The sequence below is a fragment of the Heterocephalus glaber genome, unplaced genomic scaffold, assembly GCF_053883595.1.
Source record: "Heterocephalus glaber isolate CG9 unplaced genomic scaffold, H.glaber_assembly_v1.0 deba00001444, whole genome shotgun sequence".
Classification (NCBI taxonomy): domain Eukaryota; kingdom Metazoa; phylum Chordata; class Mammalia; order Rodentia; family Bathyergidae; genus Heterocephalus; species Heterocephalus glaber.
Window position 1 is genome coordinate 12,740,304 of NW_028258297.1, and position 16,161 is coordinate 12,756,464.

General features: G+C 40.6%; 1 protein-coding gene across 4 annotated transcripts in view; it reads left to right on the forward strand.

Moving 5' to 3' along the window:
- Itpr2 (inositol 1,4,5-trisphosphate receptor type 2) overlaps positions 1–16,161 on the forward strand; it is a 462,238-nt gene that overhangs the window by 431,941 nt on the left and 14,136 nt on the right. The window contains exon 56 of one of the 4 annotated variants that reach the window (XM_087213441.1): positions 420–15,834. The exons of the other annotated variants lie outside the window; for them this stretch is intronic. Within the exon in view, the coding sequence (XP_087069567.1) occupies positions 420–446 (27 nt within the window). The 3' untranslated portion in view covers positions 447–15,834. Of the gene's footprint in view, positions 1–419; positions 15,835–16,161 lie in introns of those variants that run through there. 4 annotated transcript variants of the gene reach the window in all.

A 16,161-nucleotide genomic window follows, 5' to 3' on the forward strand; every position in this document is an offset into this window, starting at 1 on the left:
GCCTGGTGAGAGACTGTAGTACAAGATCAGGAAAGTTAGATGACAATATCAGGTAGCGACACCTGATGAACTACAGCTGAGGAGCTCTCGTACAGGTTAGGAAAAGACATTGCATGTAAAGGAAATGAGCAATGAATACAGTATCCCTCTGCACCCAGAACCTGCTTTAGATACAAGAAATCTATGGATGTTCAAGTCCCTTATATAAATTTGTGTAGTATTTGCATGTAACCTACCAATATCTTCCCATATGCTTTAAATCATCTCTGGATCACTTGTAACACTTAATACTTTGTAATAAGTTATACTGTAGCATTTAAAGAATTTAATGACAAGAAAAGAAAGTCTATACATGTTCATTCAGGGTGGCAGATATTTTTCCAAATATTTTCAGTCTGCGATTGGTTGAATCCACACAGGCTGAACCTGGAGATACTCCGAGCTGACTGTAACTGATACCCAGAGAGGACCTAAGCCACCTGGATTGGTTGGGGCTAAATGGTAGAAATTGCTCGTGGTAAGAAGTTTTTGCTTGATCCTCCAAGTAAGTAAAGGAGAGACATCTGTGATTTTGTTTGGTTTTGTTTTTTGGCAGTATTAAAGATTAACCCAGAGCTTTCACACTGAGCTGTATCTCTGGACCCTTCTCTACTTTTTTTTAAATTTTGAGAAAAGATATCACAAAGTTGTGCCAGCTGGCCTCAAACTTAAATCCTCCTGCTTCAACTACCTGGAGTACTGAGATTACAGGTGCATGCCAATCCACCTAGCCATCAATGATTGTTAAGTAGAGGGACCGTAAGATTTTTAATGGAGGTTTTAGGAGATGTCATCTACTCCACAGTGAAAGAGTGGGAGTGGAGGAAGGAAAACCTGTGGTCTCCGCACTAAAGGACAATGTGCTGGGAGAAGCCAGGACCAGGGAAAACTGGGCTGCCTGTGGCGGAAGGAGGATTTGACTCAAAGGGAGCGTGGGTTGTCATCCTGGTGCCACCACCCATGAGCCAGGAGGGCTCGGTGGCCTCCCAAGCCCTGACCCTATACCTGGCTTTATCACTGTGCCCTCCTTCTGGTGCTTATGTGTGTTTCAGTTCTGACAACTTCAACTTGTGCTGTTCTCTTCATTAAGAATGCATAGCCTCAGAAATTAAAATACCCCTTTTCTGGCCCAGCCCCTGCAAGGAAGAGACCTCTATAAGAGCAGCTTGTCATAGTTGCTCCAGTGCCCTTACCTCTGTCTGAAATTATTTACCTGTGCATTGTTTAACTGTTTTATTACTTTGTTTTCCTTGACAACTGGACTCTTCCCAAACATTTATGAGATAAGAAGGGTCTGAACAAATAGCTGCTAGAAAAAAGAATGAAATAATTGTTCCCTGATGGCCTTCAGGATCTGTTTTCTGACTCTTTGATTGTACATGAATAATAAATTAAGAAAGCTGTTTGCTGACTCTATTTAGGAGAAAGGAAAAACAAAAGACTGAAAATTGGAATTTGAGTGACCTGAAGAATACTTGCACCGCCTGAGTTATGAATAGTTATCTCCTCCCCCTCCAATGTTCAGGGCAACTGTGATTTTGGTTGTCAGCTCATTGCACATGTGGCTATGGGGGACTATTCAAACGTGATGATTTCGTGGGCCTGCACATGACAGAACTGGGCCTCAGAAGAGAAGACCAAAGGAGATTGGGCTTGCGTAAAACTCATGTGTGCTGAATGGTAGTAACATGGTCAATTTATTTATTTGGGGGAGCTCTTTATATTTGAAATTCCACATGGGAGAATCCTCCCCCCAACCATGCCAAGAGATTTTAGCCTGATAAATCGATTTTAAAGATGTGATATATGTAGACCTCTGCTTACCTTTTAGGACAGAGTGGCATTGGGATTAAGACACTCCCTCCCCACTGGCACTCCCTCCCCACTGGGCCTGACTGTGGATAAAGGTTTCTCCCCAGGTCCCCTCTGTCTTGGGCAGTGACAGTGACCTGGGTGCTGTGCGGACACCAACTAGTGTACTGCGGTACAAGTCTGATGCTAACCACTCAGAATTAGCACAGAACCCACGGTTTCAGGCCATCGTCCTCTATCAGAGGCCCTTCCTTCTTGGGCCCGCTGCCTTTTGGGTATCCCCGGCTAACTCATTCTGTGAGCTTATTGGCTGCAAATTCAGGGCTCCCATGACCCTTTCGGATTTGGTAATTCACTAGAATGACACAGCACCCAAAGGAGCACTACATTCACAATTACAGGTTGATTATAAAGGGTGTAGATCAGGAAGACACACAGGAAGTGATACATAGGACAAGGCCTGGGTAGGTTTTGAGAACAAGGCTTCTGTGCCCTCTGCCTGTGGAATCAGGGCACATTGCTCGCTGGCACAGCAACGTGTTTAACAACCAGGGAGCACCGCTGAGCTTCTCTGTCCAGAGTTTTTATTGGGGTTTCATTACAAAAGCTGATTGACCGAATCATTGGCCACATAACTGAACTCAGTCTCCAGCCTCCTGCCCTCGCCAGAGCTTGAGTGACTCAAAACCCAAACCTCCAATCGCATAGCTGGTCTTCCTTGTGAGCAGCCCTTTCCTGAGCCATCTGAGCTGCTAACCTAAACTTAGATGTGATACACAGGGCTTGGGAATAACAAGCATGCTCCTTTCTCTTGGGAAATTCTGGGCACTTCAGAAGATTCTGAGAATCAGGGACAAAACCAGTTCACTTCTTTGCTATACATCAGATATATTCACACTTTTCTACACTTGGATTTGTTGCCTTTTTAAAATAATTAATAGGAAAGTTTTAAATCTTAACTGGAAGCTAACACTCCTCATTTCTCTGTCTCTCTCATACGCAGCATATCAAATATCTCTTGTACACTACTCAATTAAGTAGCAACCCTAAAATGGCTAACTCACTAGTCCAGATCACCTTCAACTCTCCTCTAGACTGTGGCAGGTGCCACCAAGGTGGCCTTTTGTTCCCAGACTTGTCCTTCTACTGATCATGCTTCAGAGAACAATGAGACAGTTTTTAACATAAACCAGAATATGTGCTCTCCTGCTTCAAACCTTGACTGGCTTCCTCCTGTGCACAGAATCAAATCCAAAACATCTTGTCCAGACCCACAAGCCCTGCCACCTGCTGTCCTCTGCCCTCCCTCATGCAGAGGCTCTGGCCTCCTCCATGGCTGGCTGTTCCCGCACTCTGCCCAGCTCCCTTCCGCTTGCTGGCCTTTGTCTGTCCTCACAGTCACAACATCCGAATGTCCTCTCACATTTTGCAAGCCTCTGCTTAAATGTCACCAGATCAGAGAGCTTTCTCTGGTCACCTTTTCAAAATAGATCCCTCCTCCCCACTGTCATTTTTTATCCTCTTACCCTGCTTTTTTAAATTTCCCTAAAACATTTAATACAACCAGCATTCCATTTTTTAATCATTTGTCTCCCACACTTGAACATGATCTGCATTAGGGCAGATTTTCTTTGGTTACTGTTACATCACCAGGCCCTAGAGCAGCTTCAGCACATAGCAGTGCTTTGTAAATATGTGCTGATTGAATGCATGAACAAATGAACGAGCCAATAATATAGTATCAAATGTCTTTGGTGACTTACTTTAGCTTCCTAATAATGCAGGTGATAACTACAGCAAAAACATACAGTAGTCAAAAGCACAAATACTAATCTGGCTGAGTCCACATAACAGCTTGGATACTGCTAGCTGTGTGACTCTAGGGATTTTTCTTACTTTCTCATTTTTCTTACCTGTCGAAAAAAGGAAAATGTAAAAATACCTGTTCTAACAATTAAAACTGTATTCAAAGACCTCTAGTAGTGAGGATTGTAATTTCCCCTAATATCTATAACTCTTCTGTCTACACATAGTCCAGAGCGTCCTCTGATCAGAGGGATCCAATGATTAGAGATTGGCCTTGACATAAAGAACTATATTAGGAAATAGGAGATATAGAGAGATTAGGCAAGTTTTTTTAACCCCCTCTTGGTTCCTTTTATGAAAACCAAGGTGTTAAATTTGTCAAAAGATCTTCTGCACTTTGATATTCTGTGATTCTGTCATTAAAAGTGCATGTCCAGACGTACCTGGAAGACAGTCACATTCCAACCTTAGAGAATCAGTGGGACTCTCTTCCTTATTGTAAGTTCCACTCATACAGTGGCCCTCAAACAGTCCTACAACACCAACTAAATTTACTTACAGGAAGTAACAAGTCTGGTTATGACTAGGTTCCCACCTATGATCTGCATGGGGAAATGGCCAGGAAAATGGAGTGGAAACTGAGATTGAATTTTAGTCAACAACCCCTGTCAGCCAACTCCTTTCTCTTACTCTTTCTCTAATAAAATACTACATGAGAAGGAACAGAAATCCATGTACAGGGCACTAAGGAGAACTAGGTGTTCACAGTGGCAGGCACGTGGGCTCACACATGAGAGACTGAATACAATCTCTCCCAATGGTAATGGGCAAATTAGTTGATATGCTCGTATCGTGGTAACACAATAGGTCTTCCTAGAATAAACAACTTGTTCTATTGCTCATTCTTATTTTTTTCCAAGGTTATGTCTTAGCTTGGCTATTTTGACAGATCTCTTCTTTTCCTATAACTCCATTGTTCTATTTATTTTTCTCTGTCTGCATTATGAGTTTTTGTTGGATTTTTGTACTCCATACAAACCTGCTTCACGAACTCTTACCCTTCTCTGTCTTCATCTGTAAATCTCCCTTGTTCTCAGTAGTTTGGTGGATGTGAATGTAATAGAAGCTAAGATCGTATCATCTTTAATAAAGGAGAAAATACGGAGTATGGAGAATGCAGGTGATCTTGGAGAAAGAAATCAATCAGGTTCATAAATTGCATTTGTGGGACAAAGTACAAAATACCTTGTTTCATGTAGGATTTATTGAACAAGCTTATTGGAAAGATGTTCAAAACGTATATGGAAAAGTAAGGAACCATTTTGTTCAATTTAAATGACATTGATGTATTTTTTACATCTTGAAATCTTTCAGTATTTCCAACAACAACCTTTGATACAATATTTTACACAATTGCCTTAAGGGTCTTCAGAGATAAAAGTATATATCTAAGGTTGTAAATTAGGTATATCCAATATCTGTATAATGGAAGCCTGTACAGTCACCCTACAGAATTCAATAGATCAAGAATTGCTTTATTGTTTGAGAATTTAGAAAAGCTAAGATTTTGAGTAATCCTCAAAGCCCACAGTTAACTGTCATTTTTTAAAATCAATCTCAGTTCAAATGGTGTCTGGGTAATTTTCTGTGGGATCAAGTAATCATCTGATGTGTTTTTTCTATTCATTGTGTAGAAAAAAAATCATAATGCTGGTTTTACAGAACCAGAAAATTTATTCTGAAATTAACAGAAAGGGGAAAATGACTTTTCTTTCCTTGTGGTTATTGGAACTATTAATACACCATCCTTTTTAGAAGGAGCTAATCAACAGGTTGCTTTTATTGTTCTCAAAGGATTATTTAAGGGCCTGGGATTTAGCTCAGTGGCACTGCGCCTACTTTGCAAGCGTAAGGTCTGAGTTTGATCCCTGGTATGGGGGGATGGATTATTCAGGCAAAAGTACTCCCTTCCAGGTCAAGTGGGTGGTTCCTTCTTGTGATGGATATATCTAACCTGGGGAGGAATAACCCCTTAAAAACTTCCATTTTAACCAACTGTGGTAGTTCCCTTAGTAATTCCAGTACTCTGAGTGACTGGGGCAGGAGAATCACAAGTCTAAGCCCAGTCTGGACAACTTAATGACTTAGTGAGATTCTGTCTCAAAATAAAAAGGGTTGGGGATGTAGATGGAGGCAAGTGTGAAGGTGTTGGGTTCAACCCCTAGTACCCCAAACAAAAAACTAATAAACAACACCAACAAAAAAAACTTACCCCATCTCTTTAGTTTTCCTATCCTGAAAGAAATCATAAGACAACAGTGGAGAAGAAAATGATAGATTGCATTGTCATTCCTAAAACAAGAGAACATGTTTTATTTTAAAGATGGAACAGAGACAGATTGCACTTGGGTGATTCCTGATAAAGACATCCTTGCTAACAAAAAATATAGTGCTGTCTAATCGCACTTTCTGTAAAACACATAACTATACCCATCAAAATATCAAACCAAAATTAACAAAGGGAATCAGTGACAAAAGCTTTGTAAAAGAGAGGTTGTACAAGCCATGAAGTTGTAGTTAACACTCATGTTGCCTTTTATTTCTTATTTGCAATTTAGTTGGATTTTCTTATTTCTGCCTCCTGTTGCTGTAATTAGCCATTAAGCTGGCAGAAACCACATTTTCCACATCACATGGGCCCTGTCTTTTAAGTTTGCGAAGAGAACAGGGGGAGTAAGCTACGCTGTTTCACGAGGAAACAAACCGATTTCAGAAAATAAGAATATTTGTTGCATAATCACTGAAAAGCTGTCAGCAACCAGCAAAGGATGTTTAACTGGTAATTACTTTAAAATAGAGTTCTCTTCTGGCTTTTTAAAGAAATCTTATGTATTATTTTTACTTTCTAGTTTAAAGTAATTTATAGTTTTCACGGCAAATTTGACAATATGCAAGAAATACTGTGATACTTAAAAATAGTCAGACTGGAAATGGTTCCTGTAAAGGCACCAGCTGTGGGACCAGTGTTTGTGTAAAGGTTTTCCTTGCACACTCAGAGGCTTTTGGGCCTGACTACCTTAGCTGCCCTCATCACTTGACACTGCCTTAATCAAACAGAGTAACTGTTAACAAGCATCCTATTTAAAGCACTTTAGATGCTTTAAATTTAAAATTCAAACATTTTATTCCTTTCAGCGGCATACAGATATTATCCACAGTTTATTTTCCATATAAAGCATCTTCTTTTCCACTTTATTACACCTAGAATAAAAGCACAGGTGAGAAAATTTGTTTTAGAATTTAAAATTGTAAACCCACATATATAATGGTAAATAGTCATGAACAGTTTAACATTTCTACAATGTCATGTGTATTTAATAAAAATTCTAATGTATTTCTAAATTCCTGTGTTATGAGTTTGAAGATACAGTATGTCAAAGAAAAAATTACAATTTCAGAAAAAAATGATTCATATAATTAAAGTTGTAGGAGCCATTCTTAAATCTTTGCATGTTTGGGGAATGTACAGAGCCATCCTCTTATATTACATTTAATGTATTGTTAGAACCCAAGCTGCAGGAATTAGCCTCAAATTAATCTTTCATTCTTTGTAATGGCATTATGTTTTTTCCATTCCTCAAGCCCTTGGTATTCGGATGTGAAAATGGTCTGACTTGCTTAGTGAATTCAGCTTAACATTATGAGCGTAACCTGAAATAAAACTGTGGCTTGCTTTTGTGCTAGAGCTAAGTCAGTGTGATACCAGTATGCTTCGTTTCACAATTTATGTTCATCACTGTCGTTCCCAAACTGTAGCAGGTAACTATAGTCAGAATATTGCCATGCTAAAAGTGGAATGCAGTAATGATGCCAGGTTCCATCTGGGGAGGTGGACACACAGCTCAGCAGATGGTCTCTCTGGAATAGCACCCCAAGACAGGCTGTCTCTTAGATAACAGAAGTCCAGATCTACTGCCAGCCTTTGCAGGCTCAGATTCTAGATGACAGTGGGGTAACAGAATGGATTGGGGTAGGAATTCACTAGCCAGAGTCAGAAAGCAGAGATGTGGATATAGCAGAATGTGTCTGCATTGATTGCTTGTCGTTGATTTAGCAAGATAAGTTATAATTTCCAAGCAAAAAAGACAGGCATGATGGTCAGTCAGTGTATTTTTTTTTTTCCCTGAGAAGCCAGATTTGAATCAGAAAGTTGCTTAATTGGCAGAGGTTGGGAAGAAAGGGAGTTAGTTGGTTCCGTGACTTGAATGTCTAGTGAACCATATTGAAATAAACTGAGGTGACCTCTTCAACCTGCACAGCTATGGACTCTAGTTTAGATGACAGCTCGAATCTTGCCTGTGCACCCTGGATTTACCACGCACTGGCTCTGTGATTGTGGCGAACACTTCCTAATACCTACCGTAGGGTTGTTGTACAAGTTCATTCATTTGTTCATTTATTGCCAGTGACATGCCTGGCACATGTACCAGAACAACAGTAAACAAAACAGACAGAAATCCCTACCCTCGTGATGTCTACATTCTAATGCGCAGGCAGTCAGTAAAATTGCTAAGTAATGTAAGGTGCTAGATGCTGACAAAGTGATGGAGAGAAAAACCAAAAAGGGGAGGTAAAATAACCAGGGCAGTGGAGTCACTTTTAAATATAGGAAAATAACGTCACATTTTTTATTCTGTCTTTCTCTCTTTTTGTTGTCCTCAGAGTGCAGAAAGAACCTAACCTGGTATCTTCCAAAGAGTGCTGGACACAAACCAGTCCACCTCCTTTTGCCCCCTTTGGTTCCAGCTCACTGTCTCCCTCCTGATCACCAGAGCTGCCTTTAAATGTGTTAATGACATTAACAGTTGGATCTTCTGTGTTTTGGTCCACTCTAACCCTTAAGTGTTATCCTTTTAATTCCTTTCTCATGTGCTGAACTTCTAAATTTAACTTCAAACATTTTAGAGGTATCTTCATACACGGAGCAATTTATGGGACTCATTTTCTAAGGTAAGATCATAAAAAGGTTGCCAAGGCATGAGGATCTCCAAGAAAGAATCTTAGAAACTGGAAACCAAAAATCAATATCCTAGTAATGACTTTTTCCTTATGTAGGTGACACTGGTTAAGCCTGACAGCCATGTACCTGCGTTTTCCCTCCTGTTTCTTGGGGACAATTGAGGCTGTCCTTCACGTAGCTTATGAGAGAGTAAAAAGAGATAGTAAATGCAGAGAGCAATTAAGCTTTTAAAATATTATGTAAGTGAAAGACAGCAATATCAATCACATTATTTATCATTTTTCCTTTGAAAGCTCAAAGCATTTTTCCTTTCACATCTATTCTAATCTCATGCCCACAAACCCAAGTAGGAACTGAGGTGATAAAATGTGAACTTTCACAGTCATAAAGCTGCAAAGCCCTCCTCCAACATCCCAACCCCACTCAGCCATCTCTCCCCAGGAAGGATCAGAAAACAAACGTAACTCAGCCAAGATCAACTACCAGTCCTATGGGCTTTGAGTCTTCTGTACTTTTAAAGTTGTGCATTCTTTCAGCTACAGTGCAGAGAGGTGCTGAGTGAGAGAGAGGGATGGGGAGAAGAGGAGATGTATGTACATAGGTTGGGTAGCTAGATAGTGATTAGGCTTAATATTAACCCAAGAAACCAACTTAGGTCGGATCTGATAGATTTAAAAACATGGTATTTACACAGAAGTTCAGATGATGATGTTTAAAGAATCTTAGCCACACTGTCTGAGAGAAAAAAAAGCTGATATGAGAGACATTAAGAAGAATATGATTTAATCAGTAACTAGAAATAGGACTCGAGGGAAAGATGATAGTAAGAATCTATTCATTTTCTTGCATATACCCACCCACCTGCAAATATTTGAGTGCTTGCTGGGCTTGTGTGCTTAGACACTAAAAGGAAAATGTGAGTGGTCATTAGATGCATGTGACTTCAGGGTAAGATGGAAAAACACATTTTCCAAAACGTTCCGCTGATACTTAAGACCCAGAAGAGTCATGTGAATTGTTTTATACTGTATCGGTAAAGAACACATCTGGGTTTGATCATAGGCTCAGGTTGGATAAATTGCCAGTAGCCAACTCTGAGGGAGAACCTGTCCAGCGAGCTAGATAAACAAGAGCAGGTAACAAGCTGCCCTGTGGACCATCCAGGGATGTGAGGCTGCCTGTGATCCCATCCTGCTTAATGGAGCTTTAGCACTTTGATCCCATCTTGAAGCCTAGGAACTGAGCTCCCTCCGGCTCCTAGTTCCTAAGTCATTTGGAAGGTGGATGCAGCAGAAATGCCTCACTACCTGGATGCATTCATCACAACACAGTGGGATTGGATACAATAAGCAGCTGTTAATTGTGAATCAGAGAATAACAGGAGCTTTCTGTATGTAACATAGGTCTCTGTGGATAGAACATTTACCTGCACATTGCAGTAGGTGTTTTCATCCTATAAAATTTGACTTTGCAATAAAATAGTAGTCTATATAAATAAGATTTTTCTAAATGTGTGCTTAACCTGATAGTGCATATCAAAGTAAGTTCTGCTTCACTTTGTATGCTAGGCATCTAATTGAAATAATATTGCATATAACTGTATTTTGTGTTGAAAACTCAATCTTACTTTTAATGTGCCTGGAAAATTTTTACTTAAATCCAGTGATGTGCTGGGGTGTAACTCAGTGGTAGAATGCTTGCCTAGAATGCATGAAGTCTGGGGTTTGATCCCCAGCACCAAGAAACAAAAACAAAGCAAAAAAAGACACCTTTTATGAGATAAATAGTAAGTATTCTGTATTTGTGGTTAATTTCAGTTACATATCACAGTAACCTAAATAGACCTCTATTTTAGGTTAAATTAATTAGATTACCTTTGTTCCTGTTAGCAGTTGTGCACAATGTAAGTTAATACAGGACAAGCTGCCTTGTATATTTATATCAACAAATCTCCACCACAGTTTTCAGCAAATTGAAAAATGAGTTAAGAGGCAATGGGGTGAATAAAAGTTACTCTGAGGAAGAGAAATGAGAAGAAATTATTCTCTGTCTTATATGATATATAGCTATAACCACGGACTAAATCATAACCAGATCCCTTAAATAACGCTGTATAAATATCGCTATGATTCCAATATGGAACATATCTTCTAATCCAACACAATTAAATATGAGGTTGCTGGTAACATTGTTTTAAATTCTAAATTAGTACCCCAATTGCAAAAATATGTTAAATTGGTGGGTGATAATTACAGTGTCTCTTTAAAATACCTGTAATGGTCAAGCAAAGATTTAGTCAGATTACTTTAAGATCTTAAGAGAACATCTATTGAAGAGCTAAGGACAAATCTGAGTTCAACACAACTTTGGAAATTTTGGCTACTAAAACTGGCAAGACCATCAATTTTCCATTCCCAGTGATAAATTTTAAATCCAAATAAATCCTGTTTGTTAGGCTACTAAAAAGCCTTGTCAGCTCTGAAGTTAAGTAGATGTGCATTCACTGGCAGCATGTTGAAGCCACAGGCTCAGCCAAAGTGCGGGCATCTCCTGTAGTTTGGTTTCTAAGCGCAGTTATGGCAAAGCCAAAAGAGACCCTTAGGCAAGGCCTTCTTAACACAGTTTATCACATGACTGTGAACTTTGGGACCAGCCAAAGCTAAAGGTCATCCTCACTTCTCCAAACCTTGGAGCCTTGAACAGAAGCAGCCATGAGGCCAGGATGGGAGGGAGACGAGACAAACTTGGTGTGTGGAAGTGACTCTCTGAGCCCCTGTGGGTAACAAAAATAATGAAAGAGGAAGTAAAACAGGATTTGTAGAGTGTTTCATAAAATGTGGAAGGGCTACAAATACCCAGGAAGAAAGCCTTCCAGCTTCCTCCCCTCGTTCTTCCAAGGGACAGTCACATACACAAATGGGGCAGCCCCACCCCTTGGGAAGCCTGACCACAGACAGCCCTTGCAAGGAAACCCACATGGAAATAAAATCCCTCTATCCTGGGGTGGAATCCTTGCTTTTATGTGTTGGTGGTTTTCAAAAAGTAGATTTTTAAAAGTGTGACGACTTGAAGAATTTACATTTTAAAAAGTGGAAACACAGAGGCAAAAGTTGTATTTGGGGAGGTGGAAGAAATGAATAGATTCCTCCTTCCCACAGAGTTAGCAAATAGTAGGGTGGGGCAGAGTGGAAGAAAAAACCCCTAAAACTCCCAGATTGCAATTGACACAGGAGAATCTTAAAACTCTTGTCAGAGTGACTCCTTATTTTTGTCCCTGAAAATGTGCTAACTTCAGGGACATCATAAACCCAAGAGGCCAGACCCAGATCGTCCACTCTCTGAGCTTCACCTTCACCCTGTTTTTCCACATGATCCACTCCCATTCTCCCACCTAACCCTGCTCCCATTCTCCCACCAAAAGCGTGTTAGGAATATTGGTGAAAAGCATCACACTAGTCCTTGTGGGGCATTTTATTATAGCCTGACAGAAATCCTAAGAGAGGGGCGTTATCATCCCCAACTTTCAGAGGAAGAAACTTAAATAATCTTCTCTGGTCGCACACTTAAGGAGAGGTAAACCAGGGGTTCACACACAGACTGGGCTGCCTCCAAAGCCCCTGGCTTTTCGGTCCCAGCCTTCTTCCTGAGTTCCCTGCACACCTGAACATCCTGTCATTTGGGGGCTGTGGGGTTGGTTTCACCTAAGCTAATGCTAACCTGGCACACTTCTCCTGGTACCTGGATGTTCTTCAGCTCTGGAGCCTTGAAAAAATGAAGTGGTGGACAGAGCACTTTGCTCCATTTTGAGCTCAGCATTTATTCATTTAACATTTGTTAAAAACCTACTGAGTGCACAACACTGTTCTCGGCGCCAGGAACAAGAAAAGCAGATCCCTGCCCTCGGGGAGCTCACATTCTTTCATTGGAGACCGACACCTGTAGAATGCAGGTTCTGTCAGGTGGTGACAGGGAAACACAAAGCAAGTCCAAGAAGTAGAGAGGAACAAAGGTGTGTCAGGTGAGGTTGTCAGGGATGCCCTGTCTGAGGAGGTGATGGAGGGGTAAGTGAGGAAACCAAAGGACCTAGGGATCAGCAAGAGCAACCCCTGTTGGGAATGGATTGGGCCTGGGAGGGGACCATAGGGTAGTTCATGTGGCAGAGTTAGTGACAGGGACAGATGGTGACAAGGATGCAGGAGAGGAGGGGACAGGAACTGGAATACACAGGGTCTCCTGGGTAAAGAAGATGTTTGGGTTTTATGCCAGCAAAATTTACTCAAAATACATATTATATATATATTTATGTATATAATATATATGGTTTATTTTTGTATCTGAGAAGTACCCAGCATCATCAGTTATTTGTGACACACAGAATTCAGTCTTGACAAGGAAATGGGTAGAACATAAAGAGTAAATAGTTTAATCCACAAAGCACTCACAGGCTGATGGATTTCAAATTGTCCCTAACTCAGGCAGAATGGGTAAGGTGATAAAGAGATATCTTATGTAAGATCATAATCAGAGAACATTCTTTTCCTGCTGAGAGCTCAGGAAAAAAACAGGAGTTACTTTGTTCTTTAGCCATGGACACATGCTAGATAAACCTTTTCTGCCTTGCATGATCCTATCTTAGATATCCATATAACTACAGTTCTGTGCTATCTCTTGCTTTCTTTGCAGTGTGTCAACCAAATGCTCAGTATTTACAGACCTCATACAAGCAAGAATTAGCAAAAACAAATGCCCAGCTGGACCAGTAATCTGCAGTACTTTCCCTTCAGTGTTTCTCTAACATTTCGACCATGAACATCCTGCCCTTCTTGTCACCTGCAGCAGCTGGACCACAGCCAGATGTGGTAAACAGAGTTGGTGACTAGTCAGACATCAGCTATTCAGTTCCCACCCCAATTAGATGTACTATAATTCAGTTTTGACATTAATTGTCCACGAGTTAGTGTAGACCCCACAAGTTAGAGAGCATGCTCCCCAACAAGACTTCAGCCACTAGTTGATCTTTGGAGGTCCCCAAGCTACTTGCATTTCTTGCAAGCTGGCTATAAATTGGGGGATTTCTGTCACCCCCATGGCCCCATCAACTTCGATAATTTGGTGTAACAACTCAACTCAGAAAAATCCCTGTGGTTATTATTGTTTTATTATAAAGGAGACCTTGCCAAATGAAGAGATACCTGGAAAAGAGCACAGAGTATCCATGCCCTCTCCTAGTGGAGACGGGGCATGTCACCCCGCATCCCCTGCACATCAATGTATTCATCAATGTGGTAGTTCCACTAAACCTCAGTATCCAGAGATTTTATTACATAATCGTGATTGATTGAATTGTTGGCTGTATGATTGAATTCAGTCTCTAGCCCAGAGGTTGATTGGCTTAGAATCCTAACCTTGTCATCATGTGTGTTTGGTCATTCTAGTAACCTACCTCCTAAAGGTAGGTATCTAAGGAGTCCAACAGAAGGCATCCATTAGCATAAATGCAAGTGTAATGGGGGTGGTGAATAACAAAGACACTTCTATCACTTGGGACATTCCAGAGGTTTCCACCATCCTCCTAAGAACCAGAAACAGAGAGCACTCAAATTGTTCATTATAAAACAATGTCTCAGCCAGGAATGTGATGGAACTCCTGGTTGGGAGAGCATATGACGGTAAAGAAGCCAGTTTAAGGAGAAATGTAAATTTAAAAATCGGCAATACCACTGTGGGAACTATAAACATGTATGTCTGTGGCTTCAACTCATAAGATACATACAATCGAATTGAAGAGGCAATACATACATAACTGAAATTAAGACACAACTGAAGAGTTGGTCAATATCAGATGTCTCCGGACAGCATATGGGTGCTCTTCAGCACAGAGTACCCAAGTAGGGCAGCCAATCATAACAAATCATTACAGTATTTCATCTGACTAGCTCCATCATGTGTTGGAAATGAGTTTTGCATGTAGGAATTGCTTCAGGAGCTGTTTCTATGTTTTAAAGTCTGTTAGACTGATATTCCATAAAAACAAATAATAGTGAAATGTTTCCAAATGGAAAAGTTGGCAAAAATGCATACAGCCTGAGTAGCCTCAGCTTAAAAATGAGAAAATTATTTGTGAAATAACATTAAAAAATAGAAATGTAGCAGCTACCGCATGTCCAACGGTTGTTTTCATGTTGCATTTGTGTGAAACTGTTCTGTGGCTCGTGGCTATAATTCCTGTTCGCCAAAAGCTTATGCCTTTTGTGATTAGGCATCTTATAATTATAGTCAGCCAGAGGTCATTATTCAGAGAGAACCAGGAGCCTCTGGAATTGCAGTATACCACAGTCTTCTGTTGGCCCCACTGTGTACTGAGAATTCCATGGCTTTGCTTCATTATTTGAAGCTCTTCTTGTTTGTCCTATTTGAAATTAGCTCATTGCATCTCACCATCTGACAGCCACTTGGCAGTGTTGTCTATTATCACCCGTGGCTGCTGGGCTCCTGTGTCCAGGGCCCTGGTCCGAGGACCCACCTAGCCAGCTGTCAATTCTTTGGTGGCTGGGGTTGAATCTTTTTCATGCTGTGCACCATCCTGTATCGGATCCAAGTCCCAGTGCCAACCAGACAGTGGTCAAGGCCACACTCAGCAAAGCTGTAATCTGACTTACAGTTCAATCCCATTTTGACCTCACACCCTGTCTGCCCCATCCCAGGAGAACATACTGGTTTGGATTCAATTCAGATTTTTATTCACATCCCTCAAGCCACATGATGGCGTTTTGGAAAAACCTAATAAAGAATCCTTAGGTCCTAAATGCTGAGAACATCTGGTCAAAGCAAAAGATCTCTTTGGTGCAGTCTGTTGCCTCATCTTGATCCAACTTTGAGTTCATTGCTAAGTCTTTATGTTGGGCTAACCCTAGAAGTTAACATTTAATAGTGTGAATATTCAATACTGTGTGGAATACTTTGCCCAATATCACCATGAGCAAATCTGCAGCTTTTTTCTATCCCAGTGATACTCAGGAACATTTCTATCTCAAATAATTTCTAGAAGAGAATAAATATTTATGTGCTTTATATAAAGAGGCCAAGAGATAATAATTTAAGGAAGTAAAATATGGAAATTAATAAATAATAAGAAAGCTCTAAAATCTTGAGAAAAATATAGATTCAGAAGATGTAAACATTGATAGGAAAAGGAAAACACAAACAAAAAGAGAAACAATTCGCTCTAGGACATCCATGGGTAAGATCTTGGGGTCACCTGCTGGCAGTGAAGGTCTCTTGTGATGCCTAAGCTTTGCTTATTTGTTTTTCCTTTGTGTTCAGAACGTGTCCCACTTAACACTGCTGCAAGAAAAACAGCAGTGGGGATCTAGGAGCAAGTTGGGCCAGGCCTTGGGTTTTTTTCTCACTCGTGGTGGGTTGGCAGACAAGCCTCCTATCATTGTGTTAGCAGAGTTAGCAGATGGCTCCCCAAATTCCCAGCT